Below are 23,105 nucleotides of genomic sequence, written 5' to 3'. Positions count from 1 at the left end.
TATGATTGTGGTTTGTTACTCAGTAGCAAACTTAAGAAAACAAAAAACCACAGAAAAAACCCAAAACCGGCGGTCAGGGGCAACCAAAACCCATACTGCTCTGACTGCTTTGCAACTATTTTCAAGTTTCTTAGAAAGTGTGGTGTGTGGGGGGGGTGGGAGTAGTAGCAGACTACAAAATACTTTCACTAGAAAAATATTTCAGGGTTCTAGGATCTTTTAATATCCATACCTTCTACCATGGGATCATTGTAGTTGTGTTCTGCTGGCTTTCTTTCACATTTTGTGGTTCTTCATTTACTTTAAGAAAATAACATAGAAGATTATGGAATGTTTCTTTGCCCTAGTTGTTAGCCTCTTATGCAGTACTTTCACTGATATAGAGAAAGTGAGATGTATAATATTTTTAAAAATTATTCTGCTAGATCAAACATGCTTCTTACAGCATGTCAGCAGCAACACATCAATTCACCGCGAACGACAAAATTAATTTTAATGCGCAACACAAGCTAATTGTTGCTTTAAATAAAAATAAAGTATTTGCTTTCAGTCCTTGTTCCCAATTTTAAAATTCTTCAGCTAAAAAAGTAGTATTGGAGAACAGTTTATTTGGGGTTTTTTGCTAGGCTATCAGGCCTGATTGCTATTCTTAAATTCTTGTGAACTATGACAGAATGTCATAATAGTATCTTGTAGGTTTTTAAATAACTTTATCTTGAAGGGGGATAATTTTATTTCAAATGTCAGTTGCATGAGTTGAAATCATGATACTTTCATTTCTTAGGAATCTTTCTGGAAATCTGTTTTCTACACTTACACAGGGAACATTTGATCATCTTGGTTCACTAAAGTCTCTGTAAGTACTTACTGCATCTAATCTTAATTTGAATGATCATTTGTTTTTATCAATAAACCTTTTATATACACTTGTACTATAATTTTAAATTTTTACTTTTAAATCTCAACTGTTTAAATAAGCATATAAAAATATATATGTACAGATATTTGTGTTTGTATGACTTCAAAACATACTTGGCATTTATTAGTTCTAACAGAACAAAGCTATACTGTCATCTGGACTTCTGAAACTGCTGTTATGTATCATTTATAACTTCATATTGAATAGTGTTTTACACCTTTTTTAACAACGGGGAAAAAGTACTTTTAAGGAAGGTCTGAGTCCTTGAAGAACAGTATAGTTTTGTTTCACATAACAGCGGATACATCTCAATCTCATGTAATTTTTCTCTAATGAGATTTGCAATCTTGTGTAAGGAAGAAAGTAAATGAAAAAAAATATCAGTGCTGATGATTAGATTGCAGTCATTATGATTAGCTTGCAACTTGGTAGTTGTGACAGTTGGCTCACTGTACTTGGACTTTAAAAGCTCTGGCCTTGACACAAAGTTAATTTCTTGTTTGTAAAGGCAAATGTTTCTTTCCCTCCAGCTTCTTTTAATTGTTCATAAGTTGGTTTTCCTGGTAATTTAATTATGTACATAAAGGTTGCTGTCCAAGAATATCACCGTTCTGATGAGAGAACCTGAATATAACTGTTGCTAATAAAAATGCACATCTGGAGGAATTCCTGTGAACAAAGACCAAATGGAGTTTCACAGGAATGTTGTTTCAGTGTTTGAAGTGTTCTCCCTGTGATGTCATGTTATCATCTAGACATTTGATAAAAGAAAAAATACAATTTTACTAGAGGTAAAAACTGATGTAGATACAGTGATATGTTTTGATACATTTTTAACTGTTTCTAAACAGATAAAATTTTTTCTCTTTTAATTTAGCTGACTTCAACAGACACCTATGGGGGGATTTGGTATGTCCTTTTAGTAGAAAGTATTAAATTATACAGAGAAGACTTTATGAATCAATGAAAAGCCTTATATGGTTTTCATATAAAGCAGAATAAAGCTATCATTAAAATTTTGTGGAATGGTTCTGAAAAGAGAAGTAGGTGAGAGGCTGGTTTTAGATTTCTGTTGATTTTACTGTTAAAGCATTTGATTGCTAAAATGAAGCAGTGAAGTATGTTCTTAAATTATGTTGATGCATATTCAAGCAATTCCTTATTATTGCTCACTTAAATAATGTTAACTCCATCCATCAAAGAAATTACTAGAAATTTTTTCCTGCACAGGTATTAGATGTTCCTTGTTTAAGGAGAGGATTCATTTTCTCAGGGGAGTGTGTACTTTTGTTCTCAGACCACAGTTTGCAGAGTATTAGAGTATTTTCCAGTAGGTAGTGGTAGGCAACTGCTGTATTCTGGGGTTTGACTGTTGTCTCTGTGTCTGTGACAATGAGAGGCATTGCACAGCTGTTGATGTCAAACTTTCAGACCTTCTGAGTGTTTCATTTTGTCACTGAAGGCCTATTTTGTCTTGCAGAGAGTTTCAGACTGATTATCTTCTTTGTGATTGCAACATACTGTGGATGCATCAGTGGTTAAAAGAAAGAAATATAACAGTACGTGAAACTAAATGTGCCTACCCTAAGTCACTTCAGTCGCAGACAGTGACTGGTGTTAAGCAGGAGCTTCTAACCTGTGGTAAGCACTCCTGACAACTGATACTTATTTTCTAATGCATTCCATATTCTGTAAATATTAGTGAACAGAGTTATTTTTGTTTCATTTGCCTGAAATTCATCACTTATGACAGTGGTGTGGTTGGTTGACTCGGGTTGGATGCCAGGTGACCACCAAAGTTACTCCATTGCTCCCCCTCCTCACCTGCACAAGGGAGAGAAAATATAACAGAAAGCTCATGAATCAAGATAAGGACAAGGAGAGATCACTCACCAGTTACCATCACAGGCAAAATAGACTCAACTTGGGGAAATCAGTTTAATTTATTACCAATCAAATCAGAGTAAGATAATGAGAATGAAAGCCAAATCTTAGAAACACCTTCCCCCACCCCTCCCTTCTTAGGCTTAAATTTACTCCTGATATTTCTCTACCTCCTCCTCCCTTTCCCAGCAGTGTGGGGGGATGAGAAATGGGGGTTGTGGTCAGTTTGTCACATGTTGTTTCTGCTGCTCCTTCCTCCTCATGGGGAGGACTCCTCACACTCTTCCCCTGCTCCAGTGTCGAGTCCCTCTCACAGGAGACAGTCCTTCACAAAGTGTTCCAGCCTGGGTCTCCCACAGGGTCACAAGTCCTACCTGCTCCATCTTGGGCTCCCCTCTCCACAGGTCCTGCTAGGAGCCTGCTCCAGCATGGGGTTTCATGGGGTCACAGCCTCCTTTGGGCATCACCCTGCTCCAGTATGGGGTCCTACCCAGGCTGCAGATGGATATCTGTTCCAGTGCAGGGTCCTCCCCGGGCTGCAGGTGGAGATCTGCTCCATCGTGGACCTCTATGGGCTGCAGGGGCACACCTGCCTCACCATGGGCTGCACCGCGGGCTGCAGGGGAACCTCTGCTCCAGTGCCTGGAGCACCTCCTCCCCTCCTTCTTCTCTGACCTCGGTGTCTGCAGAGTTGTTTCTCTTACATATTCTCACCCCTCTCTGCCTGAAGTTGCCCTTGCAAGTGTGTCCCCCGTCCCCCGTCCCCCCCCCCAACTTCTTAAATACGTTATCACAGAGGTGCTACCTCTGTTGATGGGCTTGGCCTTGGCCAGCGGTGGGTCCATCTTGGAGCCAGCTGGCATTGGCTCTGTCAGACATAGGGAAAGCTTCTAACAGCTTCTTACAGAAGACACCTCTGTGGCCCCCCATTACCAAAAACCCAGTACAAGTGGTAATAGTGATTCTTTTCAAAGGCTGATATTTAGTTGTTTGCTTTTGGAAATAAATAATAAATAGGTGATTGTGGATGTTTGTCTGTAAAAACTAAGGATGGGTAGCGTTCTCTGGAGATCAACTCCTTTTTCCTGTTAATCCATCTTTTTCAGGGACTTTTTTTACCTAAGCTTCACATAAAGAATCAAAACCTACTAATTTTTATCCAAGGTTCACCTATCTGACTTAAGATGCTCAAATTATTCCAAGCTCAAATTTTTGAATTTACAAGGTCTTCATTTTGACTTACTTTCCTAATGATGATTCTGTTGTTGATTACCCTTCTTGCTATGATGAAACAAATTTGGTTTTGTGAAGAAATAAAATGCATAAATGTATTTTCCATTCAAGTTTATATTTTTCACTCTTCTGGATGTGGTCTAGCAGAAGATTTTAAGTGTGTTACATTAAATGAATATACCTTTTTGAAAAAATATGAGAATTTGTATTTTTCAGTATCTGATTCAGAAGTAGTTTTTCTATAAATCCTGCAAGATGCAGTTTACAAAGAGGTTATATCAGTAACTGATACTCATTTGGTGTATTTTTCTCTTTTGAAAATTGTGTATATAACACATTCTTGCTATTAAGTCTGATTTTATTTCTTGAATTCTAGAACCGCCGCTTGAATTACCATCTTTCTATATGACTCCATCTCACCGTCAGGTTGTCTTTGAAGGAGATAGTCTACCTTTCCAATGTATGGCTTCATATATTGATCAAGACATGCAAGTCTTGTGGTATCAGGATGGAAAGATAGTGGAAACTGATGAGTCCCAGGGTATTTTTGTTGAAAAAAACATGATTCATAACTGCTCACTGATTGCAAGGTGAATCTATAAAGAGAAAAATGTATTTCCCACTCATTTTCTGCTCTGACTCTCCATAACCAGTAAGACCCCCTCATATCCTTGCTGAGTGAACATGTGTAGACAGAAATATCCCAAGTAGGGAAGTAGTCTGTAACTTCAGACATCTCTTAAATTACCTGGGTTTGGTCACTGTTGCTAACTGTCAAGTTTGAAGAGGCAGCTGTAGAGATCTGATTAGTCAAAAGCCACCTGCTTAAAACAGGATTAGCTAGAGCAGGTTATACAGGACTGTTGCAGTTGGGTTTTAATTATCTCCAAGGATTACCCAATGCAGTCTATGTGAAATATGTTTGTGGTAGGATCCATTTGTTCTCTCGGAACATCTAAATTATGAAAACAAGGCATTTGAGTGACCTACTCATGGATTCGTTCCTCTTCCAATGACCACACCACATCTGGTACTACTGAAGTTCTCCAGCAGAGATCTATAAATATAATTTATTCTGCCTGCAGCAGATTTTTGACTCATTCAGCATCTACAGAGTAGTTATATATCCTGTAATTGTATTAGTAGATTAGGGCTTCTAACTTTATCACAAATTATGCATTGGGGAAGTTATTTTAGTTTGTCCTTTCTGGAACAACTATAAAACACTTGGGTAATTTATATTTCTCATCTCTTCTTTCTGAAGTCAATGAAATTTTTCACATGGCTGTTCTTTTTCTTTCCTACCTTGAAAAAATTGAGAGCTAGAAGAATAGTAAATATTTTTTGTACATATGTACAGTACATATGATTCAGATAGCTCTGGTTTTGTAAGACCACTCACAGTTGTGTATAAGTGGTTGTTTCTTTCACTGTCTTTCTGTACTTGATTCATCTTTTGATAAAAGTTTATATAAATGTTATTGTGAGACTTGGGTTTTATTTGTTTTGTATTCCCAGTGCACTGACAATCTCAAACATTCAGGCTGGCTCCACAGGAAACTGGGGTTGCCATGTACAAACCAGACGTGGGAATAACACAAGGACAGTAGACATTGTGGTGTTAGAAAGTTCTGCACAGTACTGCCCTCCAGAGAGGGTTGTGAACAATAAAGGGGATTTCAGGTTGGTAACGTCTTTTTTTTTTTTTTTCCAGAGAAAAGTCATGTCCATTTAATTTTGGTTTTAAATAAGGTATTATGCTTTAAGGGCACCTATGTGGATATTTGTTTCTAACTGGTGTGTAATACTGTTCTAAATTAATGTGTGGTGAAAGAAGTGGACACAACTATACCCTGAAATGTTAAACTTAGAGCCCGTTAACTCACATCATTGGAAGAGGTAGAAAGTAAGCTATGATATTTGAAATGTATAGAATGAATTATTGGAATAGGTGATCTGTAAGTTAAGAGTTGGACTGCATACTGACTGGGGGGGTTTCCACCAGGTTATTGTTGTGTTTTTAAAACCCTCCTGCTCCTATAGGACAAAATCACTATATAAAAAATATGTAATATAGTGGGGGTTTTTTACCCTGTGAGTATTAGCATAAATAATATAAATAATGCTTCCTTTTACTGATTGTTGGGACTTTAGTGGTAGCTCTGATGTTCCATTTTGTTGGGTATTGCAGAGTATTTTATCTTCTGTTCTCACCTCTTCACCTGTTTTCCCTTTTCTGATCTTTCTGCTGCTGGTCACTGTAACAACACGTTACTCCTGGAGGTGCCAGCTGTAACAGATAGCTTCTGTATAGATTCTCTATATGTAAGGTAATTCCCTTTATAACTACTCTGTGTTGTACCTCCCTGCAGTAGTTACTACTGAGAATTAGTGTATGTTTTCACTACAGTTTGTAGCATTTCTTAATGTTTTAATAACTGCTTTTACCCACTCATTTATTTTTACTTATGCTGCTTGGCTGTGTTGATATTCTCTTTACATGTATAAACTTGTCTTTGTTTCCCTGTGTACTTCAGAGTTTTTTAAAGTCATTGTCTTTCTAAGCTATAGACCATATAGATCATCTAAGACCATAAATCTTTAAGAAATAAAAAGTAAGTTAAAGCCTGTTGCTGGGACATAGTTTGTGGGGGAGAGAAGCTTTCGAGTGCAGAAAGCTTTATCCAGTAGTAGCAGAAAGAGGTAAAGTCTTCACTGAGACCATTTGGTCTGAGTTCATCTTGTTTATGTTCATCAGTTGGACAGTTTGAGAAGGGTGGCCGAGTATGAGGAACTGTAAGGGGAAGTAGTGTTAAGATCACTTGCTGCACAGAGGCAATTTGGAACTGCTGAAGAGTGTCACTTTTGCATTGTAAGGAATTATTTCTATAAGAAACTTTGTGGATATCCTTTTTACACTGTGGTTGTTTCAACTGCAGGGATGAGCATTATATCAGAAAATGAGAACTTCCTGCTTAAGATAAAAGGTGAAGAAAGTCAAACAGATGCATGCTGTATTCATCAAAGAACACATCTATTTAAATCACTTATGCATTTTTTTTTTTATGATACAAGTGTGAATCGCTCTTCTTTGATTTGCCATTAGAGGTGAAAACAGATGGTAAAGGCTTATTTCAAAGTGTTTTCCATTAAATTAACCTGTGCTGTTCAGTGACTGTTCAGTGTAATAGGATTTACTCCCTCTGGAATTCAGTTGAAAGAAATAAGATTTCAGGAAATGTTCAGCTTATCAAAAAGTTCACTATGTCTGGTTTTACTATAACAGACTTCCATTTGTAGTTTAGGTAGAGTAATAATAAAGAGTAATTTTTCACCTTTGAGACCATATGGAAATAAGGCTTTGACTAGTGAGAAAATGGTTCTGAGCAGATGGCTGTAAATGATCCTAGGTGAATTTGATTTTATAGTTCTTTAGTTGGAACTGGTTAGTCATTTTAGCTTGGAAGCTGTTTCAAAACTGGCATCTAGATTTTTATCCCTTCAGAGATGGGACAGCAGAGTGTAGTGAAGGAGGGTGTTTATCTTCAGTGTCTTTGGCTCAGTAATACTTGTTTAGCATGCATTTATAAAGATTAGGCAAAAACTGTCTTCATCATGGAATTTAATTTTTTTTATATTAGATATCCTTAAAAGTCTTACTCAGATAATATCCCTGAATGTTACAGTCTATGATTAAACTGAAAATACAGTTTGCATGTGTAAAATGTAACCTAACACTTCTTCAGTAAATCCTTCAACTGCTGTTTAGAAAAATTTTATGCTGATAGTTGGTAGAATTCTTTCATATATATGAGAATCATCCTTTTGAAAACATACTCACTGGGTGTAATTAATCTTAAACTGTAATTGTTGTTCTGAATTTAGAGAATTACTAAGATGTAATAAAAAAATATTAGACTACCTGTAAGCTAATGAAATTATGATATAAAAACTCATTGTAACTCTGAGAGTTAGTGCTGGTTTAAAGAAATGAATGCTTTCAAAACAGAATTAATATGCATGAAGCAAAGGATTCTTTTATAATCTCATGGTCTGTCTTTTTTTCCTGAAATGAAATTACAGTACTTAAATGTAAATGAACCATCTTTTCCCTCGCAGCTGTCTACTCTCATGTATATGTGATAAATTTTGAGCACCTAATTATAAACAGTGATGAAATAAGAGTGTTAATACAGTCCAAATTTGCACTTCTGCTAGCAGTTGGGTAAACTGTGAAAGATATTCATGCTTAGGCTCACAAAAAATTAAGAATGCAGCCAAACTTATGTAGCCTTTGTTTGCATGATGAGAATTTCGTGTCACTAATTAACTTTTGAGCCTGCTTGGAGGGGTGTCCTCCCTGGCTTCATGGGAATTGGAGACTGCCTCATCAGCTCATTTCATACAGCTATTGGGAGGAAACAGGCTGAGAATGGTCCAGGTTAACATTCACTTAACAAAAATAGTGAATAAGGGAAGCATAGTTACATCTGAAATCAGTTACCCTATCTCATTCACCACTGGGCTGCAAAGAGATTTGTACCTGCACAAGGGGTGTTATGAATGGGGAGGAAAGAGGGTAAGGGATGATGTTCTCCATGCAGTGCTGCTCTTGTGACACTGTGCATTTGTGTTATTTTTATGTATGTGAGATTATGGTAGAAAATTGGGAGTTTTAAATTGCCCATCTTTAATGTCTGGTTTAGTGGAAAGCCTATAATAACACATTATAAGTAATACATTAGTTTTATTAGTAAAATGTTTATGTAGATACCTAAATTTGTTATAAAGGTAGCACAACTATATGACTGACTGGCATTGCTAGTTTTCTTTTGAGAAGATGATTATAGAATGCTCTGTAGGGTAGAAGATGATAAAATGCTGTGTAGGGAGATGAATGAAAAGTAAATGTAGGAATGAAAGGACAGTAACAAAAGGGAAGAGATGGATTAAAAAATAGTGGAAGTAGAGCCAAGAACAGGGAGAGAAGGCAAATAATCTTGTGATAATCTAATAACCTTTGAAGTAGTGTTAGAGATTGACACTTTTTTTTCCATTTGATGTTTACAGAAGTTCCTGAAGAGAGAGAGATATGTATATATATCTTAGTAATTATGCTTGTTTAAAAAGATAATAATTAAAGCTCTTCTAAAAAACTTGTTTTTCATCTGAGTCTGTTTCATTCTTGTCTCTCTTTTTCTAATTGCTTAGCACTAGGTGTGAATAGTGAGGAAAGGAATGGCACATGATGACATTTTTCAGTGAAAATATTTGTCTTGGAGGTTGTGTCATACAACATCTGTCAGGACCACAGTCTCTGTAGGGTGATACATTCAGTCAAAACTGAGCTGACCAGACTTTAACTAAAATTGCTTTGGAAAAATACAACTTCTAGAAAACTTGTCTCTAAAGACAGACACAGCTATACCTCTCAAAGTGGCATCTTTGATGTGGAAACCTAATAGAAAAAATTCAGTGTTGATATTATACAATTGTTTTGGAAATTGTTTTGGCACTCCAGTGTCAGTGTTTCTGGAAACCTGACTCTGCATTCTGGAAGATGAGGTTTGGGTGTATTATGCAAAGTATTTGTGTGCCTGCATTCTTCCAACAGCTGTGCCAGCTGATTTATGAGCTGTCCTCATTTGCCTGTTTTCCTTTTGGCTTCATTCTCTGAGGGCTCATTGTGTGTCCATAAGAAGTGGGAGCACAGAAGTAGCTCATCTTTGTACTTGTTTTTCCAGTCTGTGTTGATCGTGCTTTATTTTAATTTGTCCACACAGAAATTTCAGAGACTTTGATATGTTTGCATGTATGCCCTCATCCCTTCCCCGCAGATCCATAACTTGATCTGTCCATGATCAGAGTTGGCCAGAGATGATCCAAAGTGTTGTTTTCTAGGGTAAATGTAATGTTGCACTAAGGTCACTACTGGGGTTGCAGCAATTCACAAAGGCTGTTGTGATTTTTTTCTAAGGAAGACTTTTGTTCTTTCTGCTGGCTTTTCTTCTGTATGGGAGAAAACATGGTGAATAATTTACATTACCTTTGCAGTATCTATATCTGTTCTTTGAATTAATTTACATTCTTCAAAATACCTGTATAGAATTCCTGGCATTTAAAAACTCTGCTGATTCTTTTTAATTTTTTATTCTTTTTTAACCACCTCCACTGCCACCAGTTCTGGTGTAAGTTTTCATTTCTGATGAAGGTTGAATGGTGACACTATTGTTAATTTCTTGGTGGCTGCTGAAGCTCTGAATACATGTGTATGCATATTTGCTAGGCTGGATGAGTCTCTGATACAATACTCATACAATCTTCTGTCTCTTCTAGTATTCAGATACTGTGGTGATGGTCATAATAATGTCTCCATTTCTTAACTAAATGATGTCACTCCAGTATGGAGAACTGATTTGTAATGACAAAGCTGTTATAAAAGGGAGTAAAATTTTAAGCCTTTGTTTTCTATTTGGGTTTGTTGTAATTATAGTCTAGTCTTTTCCATTAAATTCCATACTGACTTTGAATTCTTTTATGGTTGTTGCCATGACCTGTGCATTTTAAGGATGCCACCAGCAGCTATCTTCAAGTTACTTGCTGCCCAAACCTAAGTAATCTTTACCAAAATGGCCTGAAATAAGAGTGTCATCCATTATTGAGCATGCAGAATTTGTTCTGTTGATTAGGAATAAATAGTAATTTGAGAGAGAGAAGACTTTCAGTATATCCCAAAATATTTCTCTTGCGTAATTTAATGGAACAAAAATGTAGCCTTTTGTCTTGGTCCATCCCTGGAGTTAGTCTTTTCTTTGAGAGAGAACTGTTGATAAATCCCTGTGTCTTTAGTAAGAGAAGTTATTTAAACAGTGAATAAGGAAGGAAAATGGTGCTGACTTGTTCAGTTTCTCTTCTTTGGCAATATTATTTAAATTTTGATTTCCTGAAATGGAACATTAATCAAGGTGTTTACTCCATCCTTCTGCAAACACAGATTTTTTTTTTTTTTTTTTTTCAAATATAGATGTTCTGAGCATCTCTTAATTTATATTATAGTAGTGATTAAGTGGCTTTTTGCTGAAATGTAGGCCAGATAAAAGCAAAGTTTAAATCACAGTGTAATCTAGCAGAATTTTTGTTAGACCATTTCAGTTTGTGGAGACAACTACTTTGTTCAAAACCCTCAGAGATACTTTTTCCTGTTTAAGTATGTCAGCTCTTAAGGCTGTTCAAGGAGCCTGACTTGATTATGATAGAGAAAGCCTTGGATGATCAAATGAAGCTCTCTTTTGCTCTCAGTTTTAGATAAACCTTATGTTGGGTTGATGGATTTGAGATACTTTGTATTCTAAAATTTAGATATGTATGATTTTGCTTTTTAAAAGTGTTAGTGTTCTGAACAATAAAATACTGCTTATGTATGCCCTAATAAGGGAGAGGGCTGGAAGTGGGGACAGGCAGACTGGCATTCCTAGTCCCCTCTTTTTCTTCTCAGCACTGCAGCTTAATTCAGGCATGGCTTCCTTCTATTCCTCTGTTTCCTTTGAATCAGTTCTGATCTCATGAATGATCATTGTACTGAAATGTATTGCAATTTAATTTTCTCTATTCTTTATTTCATTTTTATCTGTATATATTTATACAGGTAAAATATATGCAGTAAAATTACAGAGAAGGTTGTGGAAATATTAGAAGTTTTCTTAAAGTGCCACATACCTATGAGTAAAAGGAACTATTTTCTACTTTCTTAACATTATGAACATTTTCTTTTCCCATTAATTTCTATTTAGTAATAAGTTTAGTTGCAAAATCAGTCAAAGTAGTTGTACTACTGCTACTGTTTCTTAATTATTATAAATGTAGTCTTCCGTTCATATCTGCAGTTCAGTGCTGATATGAATGCAGTCATTTGTAAGTTACATTGATGCATGTGAACAGGACAAGTAGAAAGCTTGCAGGGTGGTATTTAACTGTAGTGTTAGTATGGAATTTTTCATGAAGTAGGCAAGGTTTTTACAAAAGAATTAAACTATTTTTAGTAATTTTATAAGCACCTTTTTCTATCCACCTGCTGCCTCATGAAATAATTCAAAAAAAGCATGCTAGCATTAGAACTCGTTAATAGGACACAAATATGAACGGCTTAAAAATACTGAAGGTGAGCCAATGTGGCCCTTGAAATAGTTTAGAGATGCTTAGTTTTGAGTGTCTCTTTATTTCCTGTTGTAGTGCTTAATCCTTTTATTTACTTGTCATGTAAATTTGTCTAATTTTTTTTGCTTTTGACTCCCCAGGTGGCCTAGAACATTGGCAGGCATCACAGCATACCTGCTGTGTACACGTTATTCTGCTGGCAGTGGGATATATCCTGGCAACTCACAAGATGAGAGAAGAGCCTGGCGCAGATGCGACAGGGGAGGGTATTGGGCAGAAGAGGACTACTCCAGGTGCCAGTATGCAAACGATGTGACACGAGTTCTTTATATGTTCAATCAGGTAATTTGTGCATTTCTACAAAATGAAATTCTTTAAAGAAAATTAAAACTCAGGTCTGTTTCTCCTTTTTTTTTTTTTTTTAAAGTTGGTAATACAGTTGATCTAGATGAATTATGATGAACCCATGCCTTTGAGTACAACACTGAAACTTGTAGGTTTATGATGAGTTTAGTTTAATACCTATTTTGAGTGCCCCCAGATGGAAAGTGCAAGGAAGATTTAATTTTTTGGTGTAAAGCATAAGAGAATGGTCGTCATGATTGGTTTTGTCCGCTTAATACTGTGTCTTGCCCATATGCTATAAAGGAACAAGGCAGGCCAAAGCTGTAATGGAGAACAGCTATTTTTGAGGGTAGTCAAACTCTGCACTACCTCTGTTGCTGTAAGCTTCTAATAGAATCAGTGTTGTCAATGAGAGTTACCTAGGGAAAGTAGTGAGTATTAACTAGGCTTCTTTAATCCAGTAATACTCATCAGGACACAAGAGAATATTCTAGATTTTAAATGTAGCTATGAAACAAATATTGCAGCTCCAAACTCCTTTTGAAGCTTATCTCTAGTTATTGCATACTTTCACAAACACTGTTCTGCAGTGATGTTTCCAACCTTGTACGTATAGGTACTGTATTGTAAAATACTCCATAAAGCTTTGAACTTCTGGTTTAAACTTGAAGTTTTCAAACGTGTACTGTCATATAGCTAGCATCAGTGCAACAGGTGAAACTATGGAGATAGAATGGGGTTTTTTTGTTTGTTTTTTTTTTTTATTTTAAATAATACAGCTATGCCACTTGAGTTGATGTCAGTAGCACTGTCTATGTTTAACATGGGCCATGGTGCTTTTCTGACCTCAGGGTAGGATTATGTTGTGTTGTGGGTGTTCAGAGTGTTTCAGTGTGTGAGCTCACATTCTTTTAGAGAAAACTTGACACTGTGTTACAGAAGCACCACAGCCCTTAACTGAGACAATCATGATCTAAACTGCTATTTGCTCTTTGAATGTCTTCAGTTCATACACGTGGTGTAGGCTTGACATCCAGTGGCTTCGCCTAAATCTAGTTTGAGGTAAAAACATTGAACTGTATGTTGTATAGAAGTTGCTGACTTGCACCCTCTGTGTTCAGTTCCTTATTAATGCAGATATAGCTTTTTACCTTGCTGCTGTGGTTCCATGAGCACCACTCATGTAAGATGGAAAGGGTGGGAGGGAGAGAAAGGGACTGCTTGCTTCTGGCCTACGTTAAACTTGGGGGTTGACATAACTGTGATCTACTGCTTTCATTCCTAGCACTAGAAGTGTATGCCATGGCTTGGTCATGAGAAACATGTTTGAGGGCTGAAATGGGTCCTGGTGGTGCTTAATGACTGGTTAGCAGGTGAGAATTGATGTCGGGGATCCCTTTGTCATCCCTTTGTGGGACCCAGCAAGGTTGAGTGTTTGTGCTTATTGAGAGCTTTGCTGCTGGTTTGCTTTTTCCCCACCTGGGAATTCACATCTTCCTGCAAGGCCTGTAACAGCTCCGTGCTATTCCTGCCTATGTACTGTAGCCCAACAGGAGTTGCAACTGCTCAAGAGCCTAAATTACTTCACATGTTATAACTGCTTTTGGAAGAGGTGTAATTTCCATGTGTGAAGTAGATAATGTCCTATTATCTGCTTAAAAATACATGCACACAGGTATGCTGCACTGAAATACAGGTTTCAATTATTTTTTTTTAAAGGGAGAAGTGGCATGTTTTGGTTTTAGGAGTTGTCTTTACTCACTAAAGCCTTCCTCTTTTTATGTCTAGTAGGTCTGGAATTCTTTTTAGCAATATTCTGCACAAATTTATTGTCTATTTGAGAATACTATTAAATGTAATCCTATTATAAGCATCTTTAGAACCTTTCAGCACAAAGGTAGTTGAGCCATTTTGAGCATCAGAACTCTGCCAAGCAATTTAAGTCGAGGTGTGAGTATAAATGGAGCAAAACCTTTCTAACATTTATACAAGAACATTTACATGTCATTGTTCTTGTTTGTGTATTGCACAGGTAGAGTTTTAGGTGAAAATAAATTCATGTTTAAAGAAAAAGTTCAAAGAAATTATACAGAATATCTGAATTTGAAAGTTCACTTTGTTCAGCATGTGTTATGACTTTGAATTTATTTACGCTTTTAAATGCATGACTTCTAGTGTTTTGGAAAAACATAATCTTCCATTAATTGCATTTAAATCTATGTACACATGCTAAGACCAGCAGGGAAAAACATATAGCTGTCCTTATGTGGCACATTGCAAATTTGCTAGGGCAGACTGGACATCTGTACACCAAAAAATGGAGACGGGATGTCTCTAGTTTGGATTATCATGGCTAAACAGGACCTGAACATGAACTGATAACATTTGAGTAGTGTTCTACTGTACCTACATGAAATTTTGCATTCTTGGGCCCTGCTACCTCGGGGATGTTGATGTTTTGTACTATGTAGTGAAGAATTTTCCAGCATGGTACTTGTTCCAGGAATGAAATTATGAAACTTTGTCATAGAGAAGATCTATCTTGGTGGGTGTTTTGTGTATGCTTCATTCCAAATACTTTATGTAATTACAGAATCAAGAGTGAATGTTACAGCAGTGGTGGGTTTGGATTTCTTATGGCTTTTCTTGCTATAAAATGCCATATTTTAGCAGCTTTGTGTTGTCGTGCTGAGGCTCTGATGCAAAGGAAAATAGACATTTGACAGTACCATCTCTGCTCCTTTTCTTGGTGCAACATCTCTTTCCCTTCTAGGACAACAGGACAAAACCTCTTTCTGGCTGCAGGTACAAATGCTGATTCTCTGCCTTGTAGGAAATGTTTTTGCGAACAGATAAGGTGATAGTCCCTAGCTATGTAGGACACTGATCCCTGTGGGGATTGCTATCCTCTTTGGGAAGATGCTTAATTGTTAACTGCTGAAGTGTTTCCTCTATCTAGTACTTAATTTTCACTTCAAAATGCTTATGTTTCTTCTCTATGTAGATGCCGCTCAACCTTACTAATGCAGTGGCAACAGCAAGACAGCTCTTGGCTTACACTGTTGAAGCAGCAAATTTTTCTGATAAGATGGATGTTATTTTTGTGGCTGAAATGATAGAGAAATTTGGAAGATTTGCTGAAAAATATAAAGAGGTAACTGGATAATTTGCCATCACTTTAAAGATAATCAAAGTGTTTGTCATTATTCTGAGCAGTGAAACCTTCTCACCGTTAGATACAGGCACTGAGTTAGTAGATTATCAGATTCTATTCCATGTTTTTGTTTGTTTAGTAGGTCCCTGAAGTTGCTGACCCATGGTCACAGACTTTGCATTCGCGCTGAGATGATCCAGCATTCACTGGACCTGTAATGTGAGTAACACCTCTGGTCAGCACTGGAGCAGGGAGATAGGTACAGTAAGTCTGTTTTTATTTAATATGGAGTGGGTCGCACAGGTTTTCATTGGTATGTTCTTATCTAAAAAGACAAATAATGAAAGCCTCAGAGATCCTCTCAATAATGAATAAAACAAGACTTATCTTCTCCCCTCCCACCGTGGTAGGTTGTCTTTATTCAGTGTTGAGCTGTATCTCTAAGGTTTTCAGTTTTCCTATATCTTGCAGGATATCAGACAAGACATTCAAGTAAAATCTTAGAGAACGCTCATTGTTGGGGAGAAAAATTTGAGTGGTCGAATAGTCCCACCAGTGGGTAGGAGCTCTCTGTTTCACTGCTGAACAGAGGTTATACGGAGCTCACTGTACAGTGCATGTTGGGAAGTTGGAGACCGTAGTGTCTCAATTTTAAACTTGTGCGAAAAAAAAAAAAATTGTCCATCCACCCTCAGCAACTCATAAATGCTGTTGTAAATTTTTTGCAGAACTCCTTGAAGAATCTTCAGGCTAAATCTCCTTTTTACAGTCATAGCTTGTTTTCTTTTGTGTGTGTGTATTTTGGAATTATACAAGTAGTTCATTAAATGGTTGGTTTTGTATCCAGTTGAAAATAGAAACATGTTTTAGTTTGCTGCATGATTTGTTACATTATAAGGATATTCTTTTCTCAGCTGTGATTTGTCTATAGAGTGACTAAATCTGGCTTTACTTTGCCATGTTTGAAGGTAATAGATGACATGAAAAAATCTAAGTTAAATTCATAGGTAGTTTTGGTCTTAGACAATGTAATTTTTTAATCTTAATTGGTTTGATTTGAACTCAACCTTTGATTTGGTGATATATTCAAGGAGTGCAATTTAATTTTTAGTAGCTATTAAGACACATTTCTTATTAGGGCATTAGTCTACAAACTTTTTCTTGACACTGCATTCGCTTATATCTTATTGTCAGCTCTTCAGCTTGCATTACAGTGGCTGTTCTGAAAGACAAATACTGTAAATTATAAAAAGCTTCATTTAATAGTTGTTTTTTTTCATGTCAGAAGAAGAAACAAACTGAAGAGAAATGTTCAGAAAGTTTAGCAGATTGTCTTAAGATAGAATGCAGTTGGAAAAACTTGTGTGTACCTTTATAAGCGGGGGAAAGAATAATGTATATTTTTAAAAGTATGAAACAACTTGAGTCCAGTCACCTCAGGATCTTAATACTGATAACTTACTGTAAACCTATGATTTGTTGATGTGTAAAACATGTTACTAGTTTTCAAGTAGTAATAAATCACAATAAGCATCTTTAATTAAACTTTGATTTGTTCTTGAGAATTTAATAGAAGGGGCTGCAGCCTGCAAATGCTGTTTGAGGCTCTATGTCAGCTGTTGAAAATGTTTACTGATTGTGGCTTCTGTCTCTAAAAGAGACAGTTCTTAAAACAGAAAGTACTGTGTTCTGTAAGTAGCTTCTGTAAGAAACTACTAAGTTCTGTAAGGACTGTGTTCTCTAAGTAATACTCTGAAAATGAATTGGGAAGCCTGGATGGTAAATGAGATGTCTTCCCCATCCTGTCTCTCTTTATGCAGAAAATTCCAGTCCTTAAATTGTAAATTTAGGCACTGTGAGTTGTATTTCAGTTAGTTCAACTAGAAAATACATTCACTTTTGGTTCAATATTTGTCACAGTTTCTTAAATATAGAAATCTAGTGTAGGTCAATGTTGTCAATGTAGGTGCTCGTTAATTTTGGCAGAGTTGTGATCCAAATAAATGAATTCCTGTTATAGTTTGCATTTGTCTGTCATACAGAAGACAGGGTAGGGAGTATGAGAATAAACTTACAACAATGTAATTGGTGGATTGAAAGCAGCTCTGGTACCTACGGGTATTTGCTGTCTCTCACGTATAACCTGTGACCTAAAACACTTCATGCAAAATTGAAGGCAAGTGAGGAAGGAATAAATAAAAACCAGACATAGCAAAAGAAAGAGAGGCAGAAGGGTTGCGTGATAATTTTTCCTGTATTACACGTTTCTTATTATCTTCTCCCCTATATGCAAATTGTATTAGTCTTGATTTATAGTTTGTTTATTTTAGGTTTAAAGTTGATTATAAATAGTCCTTTTAAATAATTAGTACATTAGAATGTGGAGACACTCTTTGCTTTTTTAATGAAATACCTGTATTTCTCATGGGTTTGTTTTCTAAGTATAATGTAAACAGATAAATTTGGCATAACAGTTTTCTTGGATGGAAGTAAATGTCTGAGCCAAAGTATTTCAGTATTTCAGTGACAGGCAGTGACTGAAATAGGAACAACCAATTTCCTTTTGCTTTCTGTGCTGACATGTTGCTTTGTATTTTCTGATAATGATCCTACTTGATGAATGCTTTCACAGATACAAAATGTCTTATTTCTCTTCCCTGTTAGCTTGGTGACGTGATGGTGGACATAGCAAGTAATATTATGTTAGCTGATGAACGTGTTCTGTGGATGGCACAAAGGGAAGCCAAGGCTTGCACTAGAATTGTACAGTGTCTACAGAAAATTGCTATGTATCGGCTTGCAAACGGAGCTCAAGTTTATTCTACTGTAAGTATAAATTTATTTATTTAGAAGACATTTTTCTGGCTCTTGAGTTTCAATAGCTTTTTATTTCTCTTAATAGATGTTGGCATTATCTGAAATGCCTACTATTTCTGTAGGGAGAAGAGAAATATTCTGAACAGATTTATCCCTGCCAGATAAACAGAAACAGTTTTCTGGGTGTTTTTTTCTGTTATAGCAGAGAATCCCTTTAAGATTATTTATTATTGTGCTGTGTAAAATTATTTAATGTTTGATTTTTGTCATCACAGTATTCTCCAAATATTGCTCTTGAGGCTTACGTAATAAAGGCTGCTGGTTTCACTGGGATGACATGCACCGTATTTCAGAAAGTGGCTACATCAGACCGTACAGGACTCAGTGATTATGGGAGAAGAGATCCAGATGGAAACCTAGATAAACAATTAAGCTTTAAGTGCAACGTTTCAAATACATTGTCAAGTCTGGCTTTAAAGGTAGGATACTCGTTTCTCTACTGACTTTGTAATACCTTAAATATTAATTATTTGGAAAGCAAGGTTATATTAATTTCTAATGTTAAAGTAGCATTTTTATCTAATCCAGAATGACTGTGACAAGAGATAAAGTGGCAAATGATAATAGAGTTTGATTATAGAATTTTTTTTAATGGACACAATTTTTAATGAGTAGGTGTGGTCTTTATTAAAACATCTGAAGCTGGCAGATGCTATCAGACCTTTTCATAAGTATAGAAATTGAAATGCTCCCTTGTTCATAATAATACTTGGCTTTATTTTGCTATTTTTTCACCTTAATTATATATTAAATCAGATACTAACAGTCTCCTTAAGTATCTGAAATACTCTGCTCAGGGTGATACTGTAATTATGCATGAAGTAGAAAGTGGATCTGAACGGTTAATTATGTGCACACACAATAAACAGACACACACATGCATTTATATGTGGATGTGTATAGAATTGAAACACTCATACTCTGTAAAAGTGTTTTTTCAGCTGCATTCCCCAACATACCAGTTTGCATTTTATCACTGTGCTTGAACTACACTGCAGGGTGTATGTTTGAAATTATATTTATGTAATTCGGTGAAATTGCATGCATGTTTCCCTACCCCAAGTAGGATTTAAATACAGGTTATAAAAACCTGTTTGTATACAGTGGTTCGTTTGAATAGTACTAATGCACTATTACAGCATTTCTTTGCTTGTTTTGGTTGCTGCTTCTAGTTGCCAATAGTCTAATTTGTAAAACTCTTATAATAAATGTACTGGTACCAACTTCAACATATTCTCTGTAACAAGTAAGATAACTACAGAATCTTAACTTTTTTTTTTTTTAATGTGTTAAAACTTTAGTAACCTGACTTGATTTTTATCATGGATTACTTGAAAACACTGTCAGGTAGGTTTGTCACAATACATAGTGTGCTAAATGCATTAATCTCTGACACTGTTCAGTTGGAGGAGTTGCTAATTTAATCTTTAAAGAATTTCATTTTCTCTTTAAAACTTCAAATCTATTTATTTCTAGAACACAATTGTAGAGGCTTCTATCCAGTTGCCAGCAACCCTGTTCACTCAAAAGCAAAAAAGAGAAATCAGACCAGCAGACGAATCTGTCTACAAGCTTCAGCTTATTGCGTTTCGCAATGGAAAGCTTTTTCCAGCAACAGGAAATTCAACAAATCTGGCTGATGATGGGAAACGTCGTACAGTTGTAACACCAGTTATTCTTGCGAAGATAGGTTTGTTTTTTAGTACTACTTTTTAATGATCTTTAAAAATAAGAAACATTTTGACTCCTTTGTTTTGACTAGTGTATACCTAACAAAAGATTTTTAGCATCTAATGTGTTACATATTGAGACATTTATGTGGAAATATATTTCTTTTGTAACAGATGGTTTGAACCTAGCCAGTCACCATGTTCCTATAAATGTGACACTGCGGCGCATCGCGCATGGAGCAGATGCTGTTGCAGCTCAGTGGGACTTTGATCTCCTGAATGGACAAGGAGGATGGAAATCTGATGGTTGTCACATTCTTCTGTCTGATGAAAATATTACTACCATTCAGTGCTACTCCCTCAGCAACTATGCGGTTTTAATGGTATGACACTTAGAATTACGTGTTTCTTTCTGGATCTCAAAAATACTCAAAATGCAGTTCTGGTTTGGGGTTTGGTTTTGGGTTTTGGGTTTTTTTTTTCATTAAAGAAAATGGGCATTCCCACATTCCATTTCACATAAAACTAGACATAAGAAATAAATGTCGATGTAGGAGAAGGTATAAGTGGAAATCTGTCAGAGTGGAATTAATTGCTGAATATATTAGACACAAAAGAGTTTTCTTATGAAAAGGACTGTATTATAGGAAGCCATTTTAATGAGCTACTTAATCAAATGAGCTTTTATGAATGTCAGTCTAATAATGACAGCTTAAAATAAAGGTGACAGTTTAAAATGAAGGTAACAGTTGAAAAAAACTTTCTTCTCCATGTTACATTAAATTTTTTAGCTTTGTCTGCTCACAGGAAGGTTTTCCTAGTTATTTCTGGTTATGGATCATAGAAAAAAAAAACAAACCCAAACAACAACCAAACCCAAACAAACAGAAAACCCCAAAAAACCCCAAACTCTTTCACTTCAAATTAGCTATTCATTCATTCACTAATATGAATGTCTATTACCAGAAGATATATTGTGAATGGGGAAAAAAAATCAAAATGCTCAGTTACTATCCAAAATATTTTTTGAAATACAGCTTAAAAAATAGTATCTGAACTGTAGTCTTAGCATACTGATGTCAATAAAATGGCTGACTAGTTCTAAAATACAGTGATAGTTGAAGGGAGTGAGACACCTTCTTTCAGTGCTCTACAGTTATAAAGTAGGATTTTTTCCTTGACTGTTTCCAGAGCTCTTAATTTCAGAATTTAGCCTGGGAAGTTTGCCTTTTTACAGATTGGTAACTGCTACCGTGCTCATCAGTCATTACCACAGATGCTAAATGGTAAAATGTAATACATAAAAATGGTAGGCTAGTAGGAAACTCAGTGAAATTTTAAGAGGTTTAGGAAATAAACTTAAGTGTAAACTGGTATGAGTTTTGTAGTAGTTTAATGTGCTCTGTATAGGATTAGGTATGTATTTTTATGTAATCGTATATGGAAGAAGGGGGATTCCTTTATGATAATCAGTGCATGAGAAGTTGCTATTTTTGTTTTGCAAGTCTAACTTTCAAAAATCTTTTTCTTAAGAGGATTAAATAGTAGAATACCAAAAAGCTAAACATAAAAAAGCACTTAAATGCCAAGCTTTTGAAAAGAGATCAAAAAGCTTTTCACTTTACCTCTGAAGGTACTGTTTTAAATTACTTTAAACTGTTATAATCCTATAGTTCCCTTCTTTGATATTTTTAAAATATATATAATCCTTTCCTAAAACACAGCAGCATTCCTTAAAATAAACTTCATTTGTATGTGTAGTAAGCATGTAAACAGAGAGTATGCTTTAAATTGGTCACATTTCTGCCATCTGGAGGAAGAAAAATGAAGAGCATATTCAATCTGCTGTAAATTACTATAGATTAATATATGGTAAGATTATATCAATATCTTATTGTGAGTTATACAGAGAACTGCTGACAACAAAAAAGTTGAAGAAAGCTGCCCCTTCCTCTCTTTTCTGCTAGTGGCTCTCATTCTGTGCTTGCTCAAAACTAGTATTCTTTAAATATTTAGCTATTTCCCAAAATGTTAGGCTGTAGGGACTGGAGAATTGGGGATAGGCAGAGGAGAACAGAGTAATGTTAATCTGTTAGTTGTTCCTTGCACATAGTTAATACGCTGCAAATCTCTGGATGCCCTAAGTAACTGCTGAAAAAGGTTTTAATAATGTCTATCCATATATTAACTAAAAAAGTCATAATAGCTATTTAATTTGTAGACTTTCATAGTGTTGAAGTCTGGGTTCTGGTCCCAAGCTCGTAAGAAATTCATTTGGGTTCAGTTTTAGAAGTTTAGCTTTTAATTCAGCAGTTGTCATTAACGTCAAATACATGAACAGTAGTGGCAGGAGAGACCTGAACACAATATTCCATCATCCTGGCTAGATGGCAGGTGACTTAAGCAGAGTTATTTGACTCCTTTTTAGTCTACTTTACTTTAGTACATATGTCTGTAGAAGAAAGCAGGTTGTCATGTACTGACCTGTCTTTATACATTTCAGAAAATAATGTAAAGTGCTCTCAGAAAAGGAAACCCATAACAGAGTGCCTACTTTTCTAATCTAGATACAGTTATAAAACTTTGTGTTTATTTGGAAGTCATTTAACCACTGTTTAATAATAGAAGAGATGACCAGGATGCTCAGCTGAAATCTCATTACTGTAGGCCTACAGTAGAGGAAGAAAACCAGCACTGGTAGTTGAGAAGAAACATAGTTCTGCTCCCTGGCTATAAATGCCCCAGCACTGTTCTTAATGTAATCTCTACTTTACTGTCAGCCTTTTCTTTTACTAAATTATTATTTAGTGTTAGTTTATCTCAGAAATATTGTTATTGGCTCCCCTCACTCCTTTTAGGTCTGATTAAA

The 23,105-nt window shown here is 35.8% G+C and overlaps 1 protein-coding gene across 1 annotated transcript in view; it reads left to right on the top strand.

Moving 5' to 3' along the window:
- Positions 1-23,105, top strand: part of ADGRA3 (adhesion G protein-coupled receptor A3) — a 47,102-nt gene that overhangs the window by 11,278 nt on the left and 12,719 nt on the right. Inside the window, exons 4-13 of the mRNA XM_026846947.1 lie at positions 785-856; positions 2,400-2,560; positions 4,413-4,626; positions 5,555-5,719; positions 12,331-12,532; positions 15,540-15,689; positions 18,354-18,515; positions 18,782-18,985; positions 20,043-20,256; positions 20,411-20,619. Coding sequence (XP_026702748.1) covers positions 2,446-2,560; positions 4,413-4,626; positions 5,555-5,719; positions 12,331-12,532; positions 15,540-15,689; positions 18,354-18,515; positions 18,782-18,985; positions 20,043-20,256; positions 20,411-20,619 — 1,635 coding nt within the window. The 5' untranslated portion in view covers positions 785-856; positions 2,400-2,445. The remainder of the gene's footprint in view (positions 1-784; positions 857-2,399; positions 2,561-4,412; positions 4,627-5,554; positions 5,720-12,330; positions 12,533-15,539; positions 15,690-18,353; positions 18,516-18,781; positions 18,986-20,042; positions 20,257-20,410; positions 20,620-23,105) is intronic.

Source organism: Athene cunicularia (genome assembly GCF_003259725.1).
Source record: "Athene cunicularia isolate RWA chromosome 4 unlocalized genomic scaffold, athCun1 chr4_part1, whole genome shotgun sequence".
Classification (NCBI taxonomy): domain Eukaryota; kingdom Metazoa; phylum Chordata; class Aves; order Strigiformes; family Strigidae; genus Athene; species Athene cunicularia.
Note: the sequence above shows the minus strand (reverse complement) of the source record. Positions and strands in the feature narration are given on the sequence as shown.